This window comes from Coptis chinensis, chromosome 1 (genome assembly GCF_015680905.1).
Source record: "Coptis chinensis isolate HL-2020 chromosome 1, ASM1568090v1, whole genome shotgun sequence".
In the NCBI taxonomy this organism is placed as follows: Eukaryota; Viridiplantae; Streptophyta; class Magnoliopsida; order Ranunculales; family Ranunculaceae; genus Coptis; species Coptis chinensis.
The window spans coordinates 665,836-682,414 of NC_141456.1; the positions used below are offsets into that span (position 1 = coordinate 665,836).

The 16,579-nt window shown below is 34.1% G+C and overlaps 1 protein-coding gene across 1 annotated transcript; it reads right to left on the reverse strand.

The window, feature by feature from the left end:
• Positions 1-2: 2 nt before the first annotated feature.
• KAN (Homeodomain-like superfamily protein) lies at positions 3-5,704 on the reverse strand. The gene is made up of 6 exons (XM_086589522.1): positions 4,397-5,704; positions 4,240-4,316; positions 3,540-3,585; positions 3,068-3,239; positions 660-753; positions 3-567 (listed from the first exon to the last, which is right to left on the reverse strand). The coding sequence occupies exons 1-6, from the start codon at positions 5,244-5,246 to the stop codon at positions 460-462; spliced, it is 1,347 nt and encodes a 448-aa protein (XP_086445648.1). The 5' UTR covers positions 5,247-5,704; the 3' UTR covers positions 3-459.
• Positions 5,705-16,579: the final 10,875 nt, after the last annotated feature.

Genomic DNA, 16,579 nt, shown 5'->3' on the forward strand with positions numbered 1-16,579 from the left:
GGTTTCTTAGGACACAAATAAATATTTAATCCTTAGCAAATAATCAAAGTAATTGAAAATGTCTCTGAACACAGTAATTTAAAACAGTAAGCACATGCCTATCGAGATGAGTCAAAACCTCTAAAGAAACAAAATAAAATAGTACAAGGAGGTTAATACTTCTTGACAAACACTTAATTGCAGTTTACAGCGGTGCCAAAAACTAATCCTATAACATCAAAAATAGATGCTAGGCATGATGCCATCCTGATTACTTTCACGTCGTCCTACACTCATCATCTGTTTTACTCTTCTTCTTTTGCTATTTCTCGAGTGTAATCTTCCTTTCTTCATAACCACCGTGTGTATTTTAACATATATATATCACTAATACATTTGTATTACAACATTACTCATTACTCACGGTCATTTAATGCGGAACTAGTTGAAGAATTTCAGTTCTCTCGTCGTTATAGCAGATCAGTCATCCTCTTTAGAATGCCAATCTGGTCTTCCTAAGGTAAACTCCAAGCTTGGATTTGGTTTTTCCGATTGAGGCCCTTGAAAACCTTTTGGAGTGAACTCATCCTGTTAGGATGATGATAATTTTTAAGGTTCTTATTCAAAATTTTGAAGTATGTAATTATCTTGGTTAGAAATATGTACCCTGAGTTATATACCTCAAGTTGTTGTCCACATGTTTGTTGAGATGAGAAAACTTCAGGTCTAAGCGCATCCCTGTCACTTGAACTAGGTTGTAGCCATGCTCCTCTACTGAAATTTCCATCAATAAATAAGTGTTAGCATCCATTTCAAATAAATTTGGCAACAAAAAATGTGGCTTTGTGAACGTCCTGACGAAGAAGAACCGTTGCAATAAAACTATTCTAAAATGAAAACTGAACTAATTATGACATGATCTCAGTAAATTACTCGTCATTTTTGTATTGTTTGGCTAGAAAAATACAGTTGTAATGTTTTATAACGAAAATTAGAGACGAAACTACATGTAATTAATTTCACACCTAAAAGGGAATTTTAAGTTCAACAGCTTCAGTTATATGAAATTCAGTTGGGACATAATGATAGCCTGTTGTAAAACATGTAGGCTAATAAAACTGGCCAAGCCAATAACTTACAAATCGTACATACATTGGCCAGAAGTACTTCATACCACGTGCATGGCATGCACCAAGCAATGCATGTCCATGAGTTCATCCTACCTGCTTGTCAACTGTTATATGTCAACTGTAAGCATACCCTGCAAGGGATCTATTCACTGTCTATGCTTTAGATTTGAGCGGAGATATAGAATAGCTTGATTTCTATACACTTCCTCCTAGAATGGGCCCAATGACCACTACTGCATAGAATAGGTTATATGTCAACTGTTGATCACTTGATCCTAAATTCCTAATGGTCTTAATCTGAGAAACCAAAAAGGTTGAAAAACTTCATTTTCAATGGACAAATGATTATAAATGTAACTGTTACGCAATATTTAGTGTTTCCGAACATTCAATTCTTGGTGGTGCTGATACTAGACACCTCAAAACCAATATTCCACATCATACCGCTTGATAATCCTCATCCGTCTTTACAGTACTATTCCCTCCTTAAGGGTGTACATCGACATACTATCAAGCAGTTTTCATTAATCAATTTCAGTCCACACTTTCTCTCTTCCAAACCATTTCTAACATAGACCAGATTGCCCATTTGCCCTTCTTAGTTTTGCATTTTATTGTTGATGAGTAGTATGACCACAGCCATTCCTATCCTATGGACTATGGTTCAGCAGAGAGGTACCAAGAAAATAGATATTAAAGCACTGCCATACAGTAGAGAGTTTGAGCTCATGCAATTGAAAATGCCTTCAAACTGTCTCCTAGAGTGCCAAGAAACTCAAATTGGGAAACTTTTGACATTGGAAATGTTGCCTGGCCTGGCAGTCCTTGGACATTGCGGCTTAATTTTCTTTGCCAATATGCTGCTCAGTAAACATGCAATGTCGTTGATGTTCATCAATAATCATGTGTTTTCTTAACTTCTCTTTGAATTCGTAATCACCCACAACTGTTTGAATAAACTCCCCTACCTTTGATTAGACTTCTCTCCTTGTATAGCATTGTTTCTCTTTTCAAAAAACACTCTTTAACATTCCTTTATTCCTTTAATTCTCATAACTAATGTTTCCAGATCTAGTCTAACTGTATAACATGTTCAAAAAGCAAAAGTTGAACCAATAACAAAGTGGGGTTTTACTATTACAGTAGAAATATTACTATATGAGTTTTAACTTTACATACTGAAAATAAATAAAAAATCTGTCGTGCCTACTGACTGACAGTTTAACACATTTCCAAAGCTATGTATTGGAATTTTTTTTGTTCCCATGCATTATGCAACAATGCAAGTTAATCTCAACACTATATCGATCACTACATCTGCTATACAATGTTGTTCTGTGTTTCATGTTTTCTTGCCATAGAATGCTTTTGAAGTTTGGATGATACAAACAATATATTTGATCGTATGATACTCTCTCTCTCTATTATACAACACTACACGAGCCAAGAACACGACAATGTATGAAACAAAATTTGAGTAAAATAATATAACAGAGATAAGTCAAGTCAAGGAGTTGCCCTTTTTGGTCATATATGCAACTCCATCTCGTGAATAGAATAAAATGCAGGTATAAAATTGTAACATAAGTGAATTATTAGATAATGAGTACAATATATTAAACTAAAAAGAAAACATAGAGAAGAGTCAACAGTGTTTTGCTTTATCTTTTAAAACCAACAAACAAAGCCAAATAACGCATCTCCATAGAAAATCTTAAGAAAGAGAAAAAGAAGAAGGAAGAAAAGCAAAAGCTGCCATAAGAACCCTTTTATTCTACCAAAAAAAAATGGTGGACGTGGGTTTTGCAATTTTCAAAGCTAAACTAACCCATCCATGCAAAAGAAAAAGCAGAAAAGCAGGCTTTCATTTCATGTGTGCCTATGTATATAGAAAAGACAATGTACAAAAATATTATAGAATGAGAAAGAAAGAGAAAAAGAAGGTGGGATAGTGTTACCTTGAAGAGTTACTCCAAAGAGTAGTATTACTTGAAGAAGCATAATCCACTTCTTGGTTCATAGGCACATCTGACGACACCCTTTGATCCATAAACCGGCCAAGATTCAGGTCATTTACCCCCGCTGACGCCCCTCCTGAGAATTCTTCTTCTCCAGATCCATCAGATTGGCCTAATATCATAAATTTGAGGAGACATTTTGGTTATAACTCGTGTGTTTGTATGTGGAACAAAGTTCTAAATGTTGGAGGACCACATTTGATTTTGTGAACACTGAACCATTGTTGTCACGGGAAACATTGTTTTGGTAGACACATTGTGATTTGGCAATGGAAATAGTAAAGAAATTAATGAGAGTTTGGGGTAAGGGAAGAAATGGATTTTATTTGTAAATGGTTACTGAAAATTGGAATAAAGTTGAACTGCTAAAAAGAAAGGTATTGAACTGTGAAGTCTAAGCTATACAAATCACCTGAGGAAGCTGCAGGTTTGTCAGTTGTCTTCACAGTCCTATACATCTGCAAAGGCAAAGAAAACAAGGACAATAAAGATAAAGAAGATGAAAAAAGAGACCACAAAGAAAAATTTAAAAAATAAACAAGCACTAGAAAGGAAATGTGCTGTACAATTCACATACTAACTAATGTACCATTGTCAAAGCGTGTGGATCGTCGGATGGATGTTGGGATATGCATGATATTGTAATGTATTTGTACCTTATGCTGGTATCAATGTTATCCACATTCCAAACCAAATTGAATTAAAAAGAAAACAAAACAAAAAAATGAAAGATTTCTGATGGCCTCCTTTTTCTAAATTTCTGGGAATTTCTTGTTTTGCTTCATTAATCACGAAGTTGATGTTTGGTAAGGACAGTAATTGAGTTGTATTATTGAGAAATGATGGCTACTTTTTAACTTATCATTCCTATTCACAAACAGTCTTTCTTTCTCTTTCTCTTTCTCAGTGCTCAGACTCATCAGTCATCACTGTCTATTGATTCATTAATTATCTTTCATTCATTTTTCTTCCATCGACTAATGTGCCACAAGAATGGATCAACTTCTGAGTTCTGACCACAAGTAAGAGAAGAACAAGGAAGAGAAGAAGAATGTAAGGAAATATGGAAACAAAAATAACCATGGACTAATTTCTCATCATATTGTTCATACCTGCAAATGGCTCTTAACATGAGCTAGCGTGAGATCTTTAACATCCATTAGCTCCAGAACCGACTTTGGTGTCGCCCCTAAAATCGTAAAGAGAATTTAAAACCAAAAAAAAATCAATATGAAGATTAATTTTGAATGAGTTGAGAAAGGAGTATACTTTCATGGCCACCGAGGAGCTCAACTGCGTGAACAAAGCGTGCGTGAAGAGTACTAGTCCAACGCATTCGTGGCGCCCGCATACTTCTCTTTGCTGGAAGTTTTGAAATGAATCTTGATCTAAGCATACCATGGGAGTTACCATCGGAAGGACCAATTCCATACTGATGGTGTTGGGGATGTTGGAGTTGGTGTGATTTCATGAACAAATCGGACGGAAGCCCATTTAACCTCGTAGAATTAAAATTTGCTCTAGAAAATGAGGGGAAATAAGGTGAAGAAGGAGAACAAGGAGAAGGTGGGGATGTGGAAGACCATGAAGGATAAGAAGACATTGGGTGGAAGAACATCTTAGGGTCTTTCTCTTTTTCCAAAGACATGAAAGGAAATGATCTATTGTTATAGATTGGAATCCCTTTGATTGGTGTAGTACCAAGTCTTTCTGAAACATCTAGAAGGGAGACACCATGGTTGAGCTGATTTAATCTTTGAGTATAAGGATATTGGTCTCGTGCTGCTGCTCCTCCTCCAACTCGACGAAATTGCTCTTCTTCACTATTTCTAATTGATTCTAAACTTCTTATCCAACGACTATCCGCTTCCGTAGTACCACTAGTGAGATTAGCTAGTGAGAGTTCAGTGTAAGCTTGTCGTTCACTTCTCACCGAACTATCACTATTGCACTTGATAGTTCCATCTCCTCTCTTCCAAACATCGAATCCAGCTGCATCATTTCCATTGTTACTATTGCAAAACGAAGACGGTGCACTATTAGGTGGACTAATATGCAATGAAAGATCTGGAGCTGGCATAGATGAACATGGATCTATAAACATCCCTTCTATGGGCATTTTCCTTAAAACTTGAACACTCTCTTTCTCTTGGTTAGCTGAGTAGCTGAGTGTAGTTTTCTTCTTCCACAAGTTGAAGAAAAAAGAGAAAGAGAGTAGTGGGTGAAGAAGGTAGCTAAGCTAGGCAAAAGGGAAAGAATGATTACAAAGATGAGAAAGGCATGGAGAAGAAAAGGGACTTAGGTTTGAGTTCCTGGTAGTAGAGTATATCTTGGAAAATGACACTCTAACAGGAGAGAGAAATAGAAAGTAATAGTCAAAACAGACACACACTCAAAGCAGCAAAAATAGGAACTTCAACTCAACATCCTTCCCCGGAGACGACGGGTTAAAAAAAAAATATAAAAGAGAAATTTTTTTTTTAAAGGCAGAAAAAGTTAGAGAGAGGAATACTTATTTGTTATTGTTATTGTGATTCCTTTTCCCCCACCCTCTTCGCTTCCCTTCCTTACTTTCTAATCATCTCACTCTCTTTCTTGTGTTTTGTTGTATGTCACACATGTGTGTTGTGGACTTGTTGGTATGGTGGGTCCCCACTAGTTCAATATATCGTGAGAAAATGGAATTTATCATGAGATATTTGTCATATGTGTGTAGAGAGTGTAGACCCATTGACTTGAGAGAACATGAGGAAGAGGGGTGTTTGTTTGCTTTCATATTGTTATCATCGTAAACCCTAATTCCACATACCTTCTAATTCCCTATCATACTCCCAAATATTCTCTTCTTATGATGATTCAACAACCTTGTCTACGTTCTAAGGATATATCTATTATTATGTCATCCTCACATGACCTTCCACCCCCTACTTTCTTATTAATCATAGTTTAAGTGCATTATAAAATGGTTATATTAATCAAAGGCATGCATACAATTAAATGCTATCTCTAGGGATAATGTGCAACATCTTTGATGTAAATGATAAATATGATTGACGGTGCTACACCTACACTTGACCCTAGGCCATTTACGGGTTGCAGATTAAAGAACGTACTATATTTGTGAATCTCTAAGAAATTAATACTCAAAGTTCCTTGAGATTTGTAATGATAGCCACCATTTGTGTCATGTTCTTTTTAACTTTTTAAGTGGAAGGACTAAGGCGCGCTCCTCCTTACTCAAATGTACATGATAAATTGAAGTATAATTCGAACAAATTTCTAGAGATGTATAACATTTTCATTAATTGCACCAATCGAGTTGTATCATATCAAATCCCCTCCATTTTATGAAGACTTGCTTTCGCTCTGGTCCACCTAATCAGCCATTACGCTGTTGTTCATTGTTCACCCGGCCTGAAGACTAAAGAGCAAAGATAATCAAACAAGCAGCCTAACACACCGTTAGAAACATTGCTCTAAAGCAACGCCCTCAAGGGCTTCAACATTTGTGAGCAAACTTGTAACGATCCTATTACCATATACTCAAATAATAATGATATTGTTCCTACTTACGTCACTCAAATGTTCAAGTCCAAAGTCTATCCAACCATGAATGTGGGGTTTTAACTCAAAAGACATCAATATTAAATAAATGATAATCAATCTAATATAACCAAAATTATAGACGACTTCTTAACTAATATGAGACTAAATAACCCAATTCAGGGTGTCACAGAACTCCCAAGACAAGGCTAGTGAATTTTGAACATGTAATCTCCCCTATGAGAGGAGGGTGCACAACCAGCCTAGCTACATGGTCATATGCAAGGAGTGGGGATCCCTATTGAGAAATTACTTGAACAATGATCCATCTCTTACGAAATCATGCTACAAAAACTTTAATTAGACAAAAGAACGAGGGTGTCCAATTTTCCCTAAATTCAAAGCTAATTAAGTTTGTACTCCTTTAACGTTTATCATATTTTATATGAGATCAAACAATTAGTAACTCTTTAATGTTAGCGAGGTCTAGACCTTTAGTATCATCACCCAAAAATTTTACTAAAACTTGTCAAAAAATGTGATGTAGGCAAGTCTGTTTTTTCATTTTTATTGATACCAAAGCTAGGTTTTACATTATTATAGCTTCCGTAATTAATATGCATGACTAAAAGTTAGGAATCTCCATAAGAAGATGGACCAACTCACAACTTCTAAAGCAAGCTAGAGTAAATGTCTAGTGGCAGTTGTTATTGTTGTTGTTGTTGTTTTTTTTTTTTTTTAACTAAAGGTAATTGTATTGATAACAAAGAATAAGGGTTTTACATGAAAAAAAATTTTAAAAAAAACCAAAAAAGGAAAATGCAACAAGTTACATATCTATAATAGGTGAATCCTTGATGCTCGATTCTAGTAAGAAAATTTGGTCTGCTGCTCCAACATTAAGACATGCATTTGCTAACTCTAATATAGGCCTCTAAGGATGGCTCAACCCTAATTAAGCTCTTCTATATGGGCAACACTGAGCAATTGCAAAGTGTGCTACAACACATGACCCTCAATTATGGAGGACTTGTAGCTGTTATCGAATCTTGTAGTGACAATTGTTTTTTTTTTTTTAATCTTAAAAATCTTAAGAAATTTTTCTTTTTTTAAAAAGGTCCTATTTTCTCTTTGAACTTAGACATTTGATCCGATATAGACATAACACAACACGAGTGATACTACACTAACACAGGAAAAGTGACACACAGTCAAGACATAGTGACGTGACATGTTGTAACATCAATATTCCAGTGGTGAAAATAAGATCCAAAAATCTCTTTTCTCTTACGCAAAACACTTCTTTTCAATCTTTCCATTATTATATTTTCATTCTTATTTTGCCATTCTCATATTTTCTTTATAGCAAACCATCTATTCTATTGATTTTTCATAGTACAACATTTATGTTTCATTGGTTTTCATGGTGCAATATTGATGTTAAAGTGATATTTCTCGGTGCAACATTTACGTTGCAGTTGTTTTCATGGTGCAACATTGATGTTACACTGATATTTCTCGGTGTAATATTGACGTTGCAGTGATTTTCATGGTGCAACATTGATATTGTAATGATATTTCTCGATGCAATATTGATGTTGCAGTGATGGTTTTTTATAATGCAACATTGATGTTGCAGTGCCACATCACTGTGTCGGTCAATTTTATCAAATTCTTTGTGTCAGTGTAGAATTATTGGACACAACACACACCAAAAAAAACTAGGGGCAAAAAAATGAGTATAGATATTGTTCATAATTTTGCTCTAACCAATCAAGGTTTAGTTTCCAAAATTCAACGACAAAAATTACTATTCCAACTTAATAAGGTTATAGTTATGTAAAGAGGGTCCTATTTCAAGTTTCAAATTTCAATGTTTTACACAGGGGCCAGGGCCCTCTAAAACTCAAAACCGTCCATGCTCTTATGCTTTGTCTCCGCCATGTTCCAAAGTATGGCGGATGCGAATGCATTATAGATCTCATAATTTTATCACTATATGACATTGAACTCAATTTCCTTTCGTGATTTGACACTTCCTAATAATACATTCTCATAAGAATAATCATAAGGTGCAGTGTTAGATTGCTTTCTAGAAAATTTATTTGTTAATATTATTGGTAAATAGTTTTACTTGTCTAATAGAAAATGTTGTCTTTTTTCTTAACAAAATTAGACATGTACCAATACATGTGTTTATCTTTTTCAAAATTAAATAATGTAATTTCTACTAGACTCTCCAAATTGGCCTACTTAAAATAACAATCCCCAATCCCCAATCCCCAATCTGTTTTGAAGTAGGATACTAGGATAGTTAGATGATGTATCTACTAGAATCACCAAATTAGCTAGCCTACTAAAAATAGCATTTCCCAATCTAGGTTGAAGTACTTCTAACTTTCAGGAAAATAAACATATTTTCTGACATATTTCCGTTAGTCGTATACTTCGTATAAACCTTGTAATGCACTTTTAAGACCACAAGGCCCATCTCTAAACTTCAATATTACCGTACTGACTAATAACATCTCTCTCAGAGTTAATAGACTGACGTAGAACATAGCACGACTAGTGATTGATACCCAAAAAGAAACCTTTTCACTAATTGGCATGAGGTTTTACTTTGACATTTCAACTAAATGCTCTTATGGTGAAATCGATCTAATTTGTTTGTTTATTTTTTATTGGTAAACCTGTTTTAAATGAGATCAGTAACTCTTTGATGCGGAGTTCGAGCCCCATACTTTTAGTATTATCACCTAGAGATTTTACCGACTTTGCTAGTTGGTACCTGCAACTATCTAATTTGCTTTTTGCTTGGTCTATGTTACAAAAATAATTATAAAGTCAACGTAAGTCTAGATGGAAGTTATTATCGAAAACAAAAGTCTCTATGGATTTAAAACCTATACACATAGTTAGTCAAGAGATTATTTAATATTTATTATTATTTTTGGATAATGGATTATTTAATAATCTAAAATTTGAGACTTTGGTCTATAGACTAACTGCAGATCGAATACTCTGTTCATTTTCTCTAGAAAAGGCCCAAATGTTTCTGTAACCTGGGTTGTGGCCCAACTCTTTTTAGTATATAACAATAATAACATTGAAGAACAAGCAAAGACAAAAGAAAACGAAAAACTTTCCAAGAAAATAAAAACGAAGAAGGAATGACTAAGGAAGTGTCCACATTAATAATTGTAGTGCTGTTTTTCTTTCTACGCCTAATCCCTACTCTCTATTTGTTCACATAGTGTAGGGACCTACATGAAGATCACATTGAACAACCTAACCAGACAATTTATGCTGTGTACTGTGTCTCATCTATTTACTAAAAATTAAAGTAATTTCAAGTTTTCGACCTCAGTCGAATCAAGAGAACAAATTCAGTTAAATGGTTAAATCTGTTTTCACAGTTTAAATCTACATTTGCTGTTTTCCAGTTTCAAGGAATTAGAATCATGTGAATTAGATTTTATTCATATATTATTATTATTATGGAGCGTTAGATAGACAACCATGCCCGATTAATTAAGCATACGAGTGAAAACTCTCTTAAGGAGATTTGTTCCGGTGCAAAATTTGCTGTAACTAAACGTGTAAAGCTGGCTGGATAGTACACTTCCAAAAGTAGGTTAAAAACAAAAGCAAAATGAAGAAAAATCGAATGACATAAAGCAAGCAAATGGAGCTGAAATGTGAGTGGTTATAATATGTTAGGAGATATATGCAGCACAATCAATGACACATCTTTGTGTTCCCTCGTGTATGAGCATGGAACTTTTTCCAAATAATTGTTGTAATGATGGTGCTTTTAGTCAAACAAAAAAGAATATGAGAGAGAGAAAGACGATGCATGGTGTGGTTTTCAAGGAATGTATGTAAGAGCGAAGTGGGTTGAGTACCAAGTAGGACTGGTGTTTTTCAAGTGTAGAAGAGTGAGAAAAAGCTAGATTCCCGGAGCCATGTGAGACAAAGATGCCATCATATTACTAACTTAGTAACTTTGCTATTCTCTAACCGTGTATCTCAAATCTCAATCTTCACCCGTACGCACATTAAAGAATAAATCAATTTCATATTTATATTTGAGTATTTGAGTATGTGGGGATCAAGTCGTGGTAAAACACTAAAACCACCCAAAAAAAAAAAAAGTATTGGTATATGTAGTAAATAAGAATGAATAATGCAACATTTGTTGAGATTGGGCATATAAGTTGAATTGATTATACACCACTTAAATAGCATATAAACATCACTTAGGGCTTTTCCAATGAGGGGTGTAAAATTACATCTCTACCTGGGCTCTACGTAGGTGCTATTAGAATTTTATATTTCTAGTTGTATATTATTGTATAATCTATAAATATTCACGCTCTATACTCCCCAATGAAAAAGTGTACAAATTTTATATTTTAAATTTGGACGTCACTTTAAGTGATGCCCCTCTTTAAATTAAAGAAAAACGTCATTTAAATAGTTAAAAAATTACTTTAGAGTTAGAAAGGGACGTTACTTAAAGTGACGTCCAATTTTTTTTTTGTTCGGACGTTGGTTAAAGTATCACCCTAACTATTTATCAACTGATAGCGAGATGATGAATCCCCTACCTTTTCTATCAACTAATACTCTATTATCTACAGTATACCACCCCCATTGGAAGGAGTTTTTTTATATTTATCAACTGATAGCGATGGAGAATTTTCTACCTCCTCTATCAATTAATACTCTATTATCTACGGTATATCACTCCCATTTGAAAGAATTTTTTGATATTTGGAGTGTAAATTTTACACTCTATACGGTTTACACCCTCCATTGGAGATACCCTTAATAGGCACAATAAGCAACGTACTATCGTATTATTATTATTATTTCATTTCCATTACTTAACAATTTTTTTGGCTGTACAATTTTTTTTTTTCACTTCAATACTTTTTCTCAATTTTTTTGTTGTACAGTTTTTTTTTTTAATACTTTTTCTTGATCTCCGGCAATTGGGTGCTGATGTGGCTGCCAAAGTTAGAACACGTGGCAGTCAATGTCTGACATGGCAAAAAAAACGTTGAATTAGACACAACAAAAAAACACACACACACGATTGAACCATAACTCTACTTCTTATTTTCTAGAAATTGGGCTCTAGACACTTTCTCTAGTGTATTTTTTGTCCAGAGGAAGACCAATATTATCTTTTGATTCTACTCCAATTTTAGCAACACGTCACTTTTTGGGTGTATTAACCGTTTTTAAAAATTTTTATTTATCATTTTTACCCTTTCATTTGTAACTACCAATTTCTTCCACAAATATATAATACGAAAATCTAATGTGCGCAGGCTATAGGTGTGTGTCAATCGGGGCAAGAGTGCGTGTGTATTGCTCTAAGATGTACTGCAATCAAATAATACAATTGTCTTATAAAAAAAACTCATTTGTCCTTTCACAATTTGAATTATATCAAACAAAGCTTAAACATGTTATTCAAAATTATCAGATATGCATTTTAAATTGTTAAACCTGTATTGAAATTAGTTGTAATCAACATACATTTTTTCCGTTTTTGAAGTCGATGTTTTCCACATTGTTTTGGTCTCTCTAGAAATTCATCTCACTTTTAATTGGAATTTTATAGATTTCGGATGAATTTTAGTTATTTTGATTAACCCACTACTCTTTTGGTCTGTAGTTTTTTTTTTTTGGTAGTTGGCTTCTTTAGTTGGAACTAATAAAAGAGGTCAAAATTGTAAAAATCAGTATAAAATTTGAGACAGATATCAAATTTCAGTTTTTATGGAGGAAAAACAAAAAAAAAAATTTGCTATTTCTTCTGAACTTAAGAAATTTGCGTCTGTATACCTATACCCAATTTTCTGTTATTATTTCCAGTTTCGCACTAATTATCTAACTACAAATATTTGGTGTGAAAATTGAGGATCTAACTGGAATGCCCTAATTCTCACTTTCCCTAAATTTCTCACGAATAATTCAACAAGATCCTTTAGATGCATAAATTCACAACACCCTAATACTCAAAACTTCAAGAGCTGGACATTAACCAAAATCATATCAAGAATAACTTTTGTGAGATGTAGCGATTTCAACAGAGGAACCCATCAACACTTTAAATATCTCCATTTTCTCGACAAAAGACTAGTTACTACTGCAGCTTTTATGTCTAAGAAGGAAAGTATGTACAAAATAATTAACATCCTCATTTAAACCACTAATGATATCTTCACTCTGACATCCATGTTTTCGTTCTTTCACATGTTAAACGACTATCAATTGATCCTAAAACATTGACTGACGCGTGTGTTTTTTTTGGTTGTGTCTAATTCCACGAATTTTCGCCACGTCAAACATTGACTGACAAGTGTTCTAATTCTGGCAGCCACATCAACATCCAATTGCTTGAGATTGAGAAAAAAAATATCAAAGTGAAAAAAATCAAATTGTACTTGTAGAGTAATGGAAATGAAAAAAAATGTGATAATATGTTGCTGATTTTGCCTATAAACATGTATGTGTGTTACTACTTACTATTGACCTTATATATTTGATTATGTAGCTTATTTTCATTAAACTAATTTATTAAAAACTGGTTAAATATTGCACGAGTAATTTACCTGTTAAAATGTGAAATGCGGATATTTTTTATTAATTTAAAGTTTGCTATTCATATGTTATCGTTTATTGCAAAATACGAATCATCAATTTGATATACATACACCATAGGCTTATGGTTTTCCCTCTACTAGCCCAAGCAGAGACAATTGAGTAATTTCTTTTTTATTGGCCAAGACTGAGAGACAAATCGTTTAGTGCGAACTTATAGAATATTCTACCTTATGCAGGAATATGGACAATATGGAAGGCAAAGAACCGAGATAACGAGTTTATGTTGGTTTTGGCTATCTAATATGGAGGAAAGACGTAACTTCCACTTCAGAAAACTAGTGCTAGACTGGACAAAGGTGCTTAGAGGACGTGAGGAGGGACGTTTGTAAAAAGGAGTTATTTGTGTTTGCTTTCTTGTTTTTCCTCTTGTAATTCACACTCACATGTGAGGTACTCACTCACTCATGTACTTATGTGTTTTTACACTATTTTCCAATAAAATCAACTTATAAAAAAAAACATATTTTGTATATATAAATTGTAATTTTAATATATAAATCCTAAATGAACTTATATATGAACATCACTATCGTGTATGAAACCCACATGCCCATCGATCTAATCAAAGGGCCCATAACCCCAAAGCGGCACTAAATGAGGTGATGTGATGCACCCTTTGCTTGCAAGCAAGAAAACACTTTAATATTAGGGTAGGTGTAATATAACATATCTCAAAGAATATATTGGTGACTGAAAAGCTCCGCTGATTCTGCCCTGCTTTTGACTCTCTATATCTCTTTCTCTAGTACTGCAACATTCTTCAAGGGCCCAACCCAATATATATGGTCTCTCACCTGGAGTTCCTTTTATTATACTTGTAAACGAATGTGTGTGCTTTCCCTTTTGACCTCAATTCATGCAATAAGGGAAACTATGTTGAAACTTGAAAAAAGAAAATATGATGATTCCTCTTTTTCTCACATCAATTAAAGGTAAGAGAATTAAGGAAAGTTGAAAAAATTATAATTAAAGAAATCGTAAGGGGTTGATGTCCAAAGTAATACTAACATATTATGACTTTTCAAAAACAAAAAAACAAAAAAGGCGTTGGAAAAATGTAAGTGTCCATTTGCATCTACACTTCAATTATGTTGATTTTCATTAATTAAAACTGGAGAAATTTCCTATTATTTTTTCCCCGTGAATAGTTTATTGAGTATTCAAATAGATCATATAAAAGTAGTAGAGCGAGCACAAGCGGGACGCGGAATGCACTGCTTGTTTTCCTCCTATCTTTCTTTTTTCCCCAACAACGACATACTTTATTCAATATCTAAAAGAGTGAACTAGTATTACCCCCCCCACTAGATGACCCCCCCCGGAGGGGGTAATACTAGTTAACCCTATCTAAAATAGATCATACAAAAGTAGTAGCGGACAATCGCTCTACAAATTGCACCGCAAACCCCTTATGAATAGAAAAAATAATTCACCGGTATACATATTTATATTTGAACCAGCAATCATTATATTAATGCTATCCATTACCTTTTGTAATCTCCTAATAAGGAACTCTACCGACTTGGGTGCCAAAAAGCCAAAAGGTGTCAAATGCATATGGGATGAAACGACGCTGATTTGTTGTGCATGCCCTTTCATGTTTCTCTATCTTCGCTGTTGTTGTTTTTGTTTTTTTTTTAACGAACAAAACCAACAAAAATCCATATGGTAAACCCAAAAAGTGAAGCAATGAAAAATCAATAATATATTTATTGCGGATACAATTAACAAGTGAAGAAACAACATTGTTAATAAAGTGGTATAAATTTTTAATGAATATTTAAGAAAAATAAAAGAATTGTGATAGAGAAAACAAGTCAAATTTCCTTGAGAATGGTGCAATGTAGATTGTTAAGACCACAGTTCAAGATTTCAGAATTCTCAAAATTCCGACAACTTTAAAAACCCAAGTTCCGAAATATTACCTGCAAAATTCGGAATGTATTTTTCGACCCTTACGTTACTATATTAATATCTTCAAAAACCGAAATATTACTAGATTTTGTTCGAAATTTCCATAGCATCCTCTAGTTTAATGGATCTATATATGTCCTTGTATCAACCTCACTACTCTAGGGACCATACTTAATTGTGTCAGTAGAATAAAAAATAAATTTATACCAAAAATATGTAGGTGACCTTCTGCCTTTAGCTTTTACTAAAGACTGCAATTCTTTAGTGCCCCCTCATCGATCAGTGATGACGACAATGCAATGCATGCATGCAAAAGTAAACCTTTTTATAAAGTTCTCCCTCTGTCTATACATTAAAGGAATTCCTAGCCATTCCCTAAGATTTGGATTATCTGGAACACATTCAACCAATATATTTTAATGTCACGTGGCTTAATTAGTTACAGTAAACCACTTAAACGTAGTTGATGATGTTTCAAAAGAAAAAAATTAGATATTGGGAAATGAGATGTTTGTATTGGTCATGTATGAGGATTGTGTGATTTGATTAGGGAACCCTGTTTTCATCGGAGCATAAAGATATTCACACGAGTCAATTATTGACCATTCAAATTTGTTGGACTTGGGCTAAATATATATACTCAACAACTAACTCTATAAACAAATGTTTATCGAAAAAAAAAAAACTCTATAAGTTCAGTTAACAGATGGTCGACAGGAGAATATATCCTTCAAAATTGGCTTTGGTAATTTAACGCAAAAGGAAACGACGCCTGCATATTGTTCTGTTCCTAGAAGAATGATACAGTGGACTTTTTGGCTGATGTGGTGTGCGTGATTAGAGGACTGCCCTGATACAGTGATACCCAAAACCCAATTCATCTATCTCAAGTTCGAGACTCTTGTGAGATCCCTTTACCTTTTTAGGTTCTTAGGGGAGGGGATTGTTGGTTTGACCAAATGGGCGTGTGGTTAGCCATCCGACTATGGAGCTTTTCTAGTACCCTGGGTGGCTGGGTTTAAGAGTTTGAACTTTGAACTGGTGTCTTCAACAAAGAGATCGCTCGCCCACGTGAATAGAAATAATAGGATGTACTTTTTCCTTCTTATTTTTTACATTAACTCGGCCTTTTACAAGATTTATCTGGTTATAGGCGTGTTGAGTTCAAGTTCTTATCATTACATTACCTTAAAGTTGGGTTTTATGATTTGACAATTGAGGCGATATCCACGTGAAACACTAGATTCTTAAAGAAATGAAAAGAAAGGAGAAATTTGAGGAGATTGTTCTCATGGGAGAATGTGAGATCTA

Coding starts and splice junctions, on each gene's coding strand:
- KAN (XM_086589522.1), bottom strand. CDS start 5,246: ATGCCCATAGAAGGGATGTTTATAGATCCATGTTCATCTATGCCAGCT. Junction 3,240..3,539: donor CAAACCTGCAGCTTCCTCAG/GTGATTTGTATA, acceptor TTATGATATTAG/GCCAATCTGATGGATCTGGA. Junction 568..659: donor CATGTGGACAACAACTTGAG/GTATATAACTCA, acceptor TCATCCTAACAG/GATGAGTTCACTCCAAAAGG.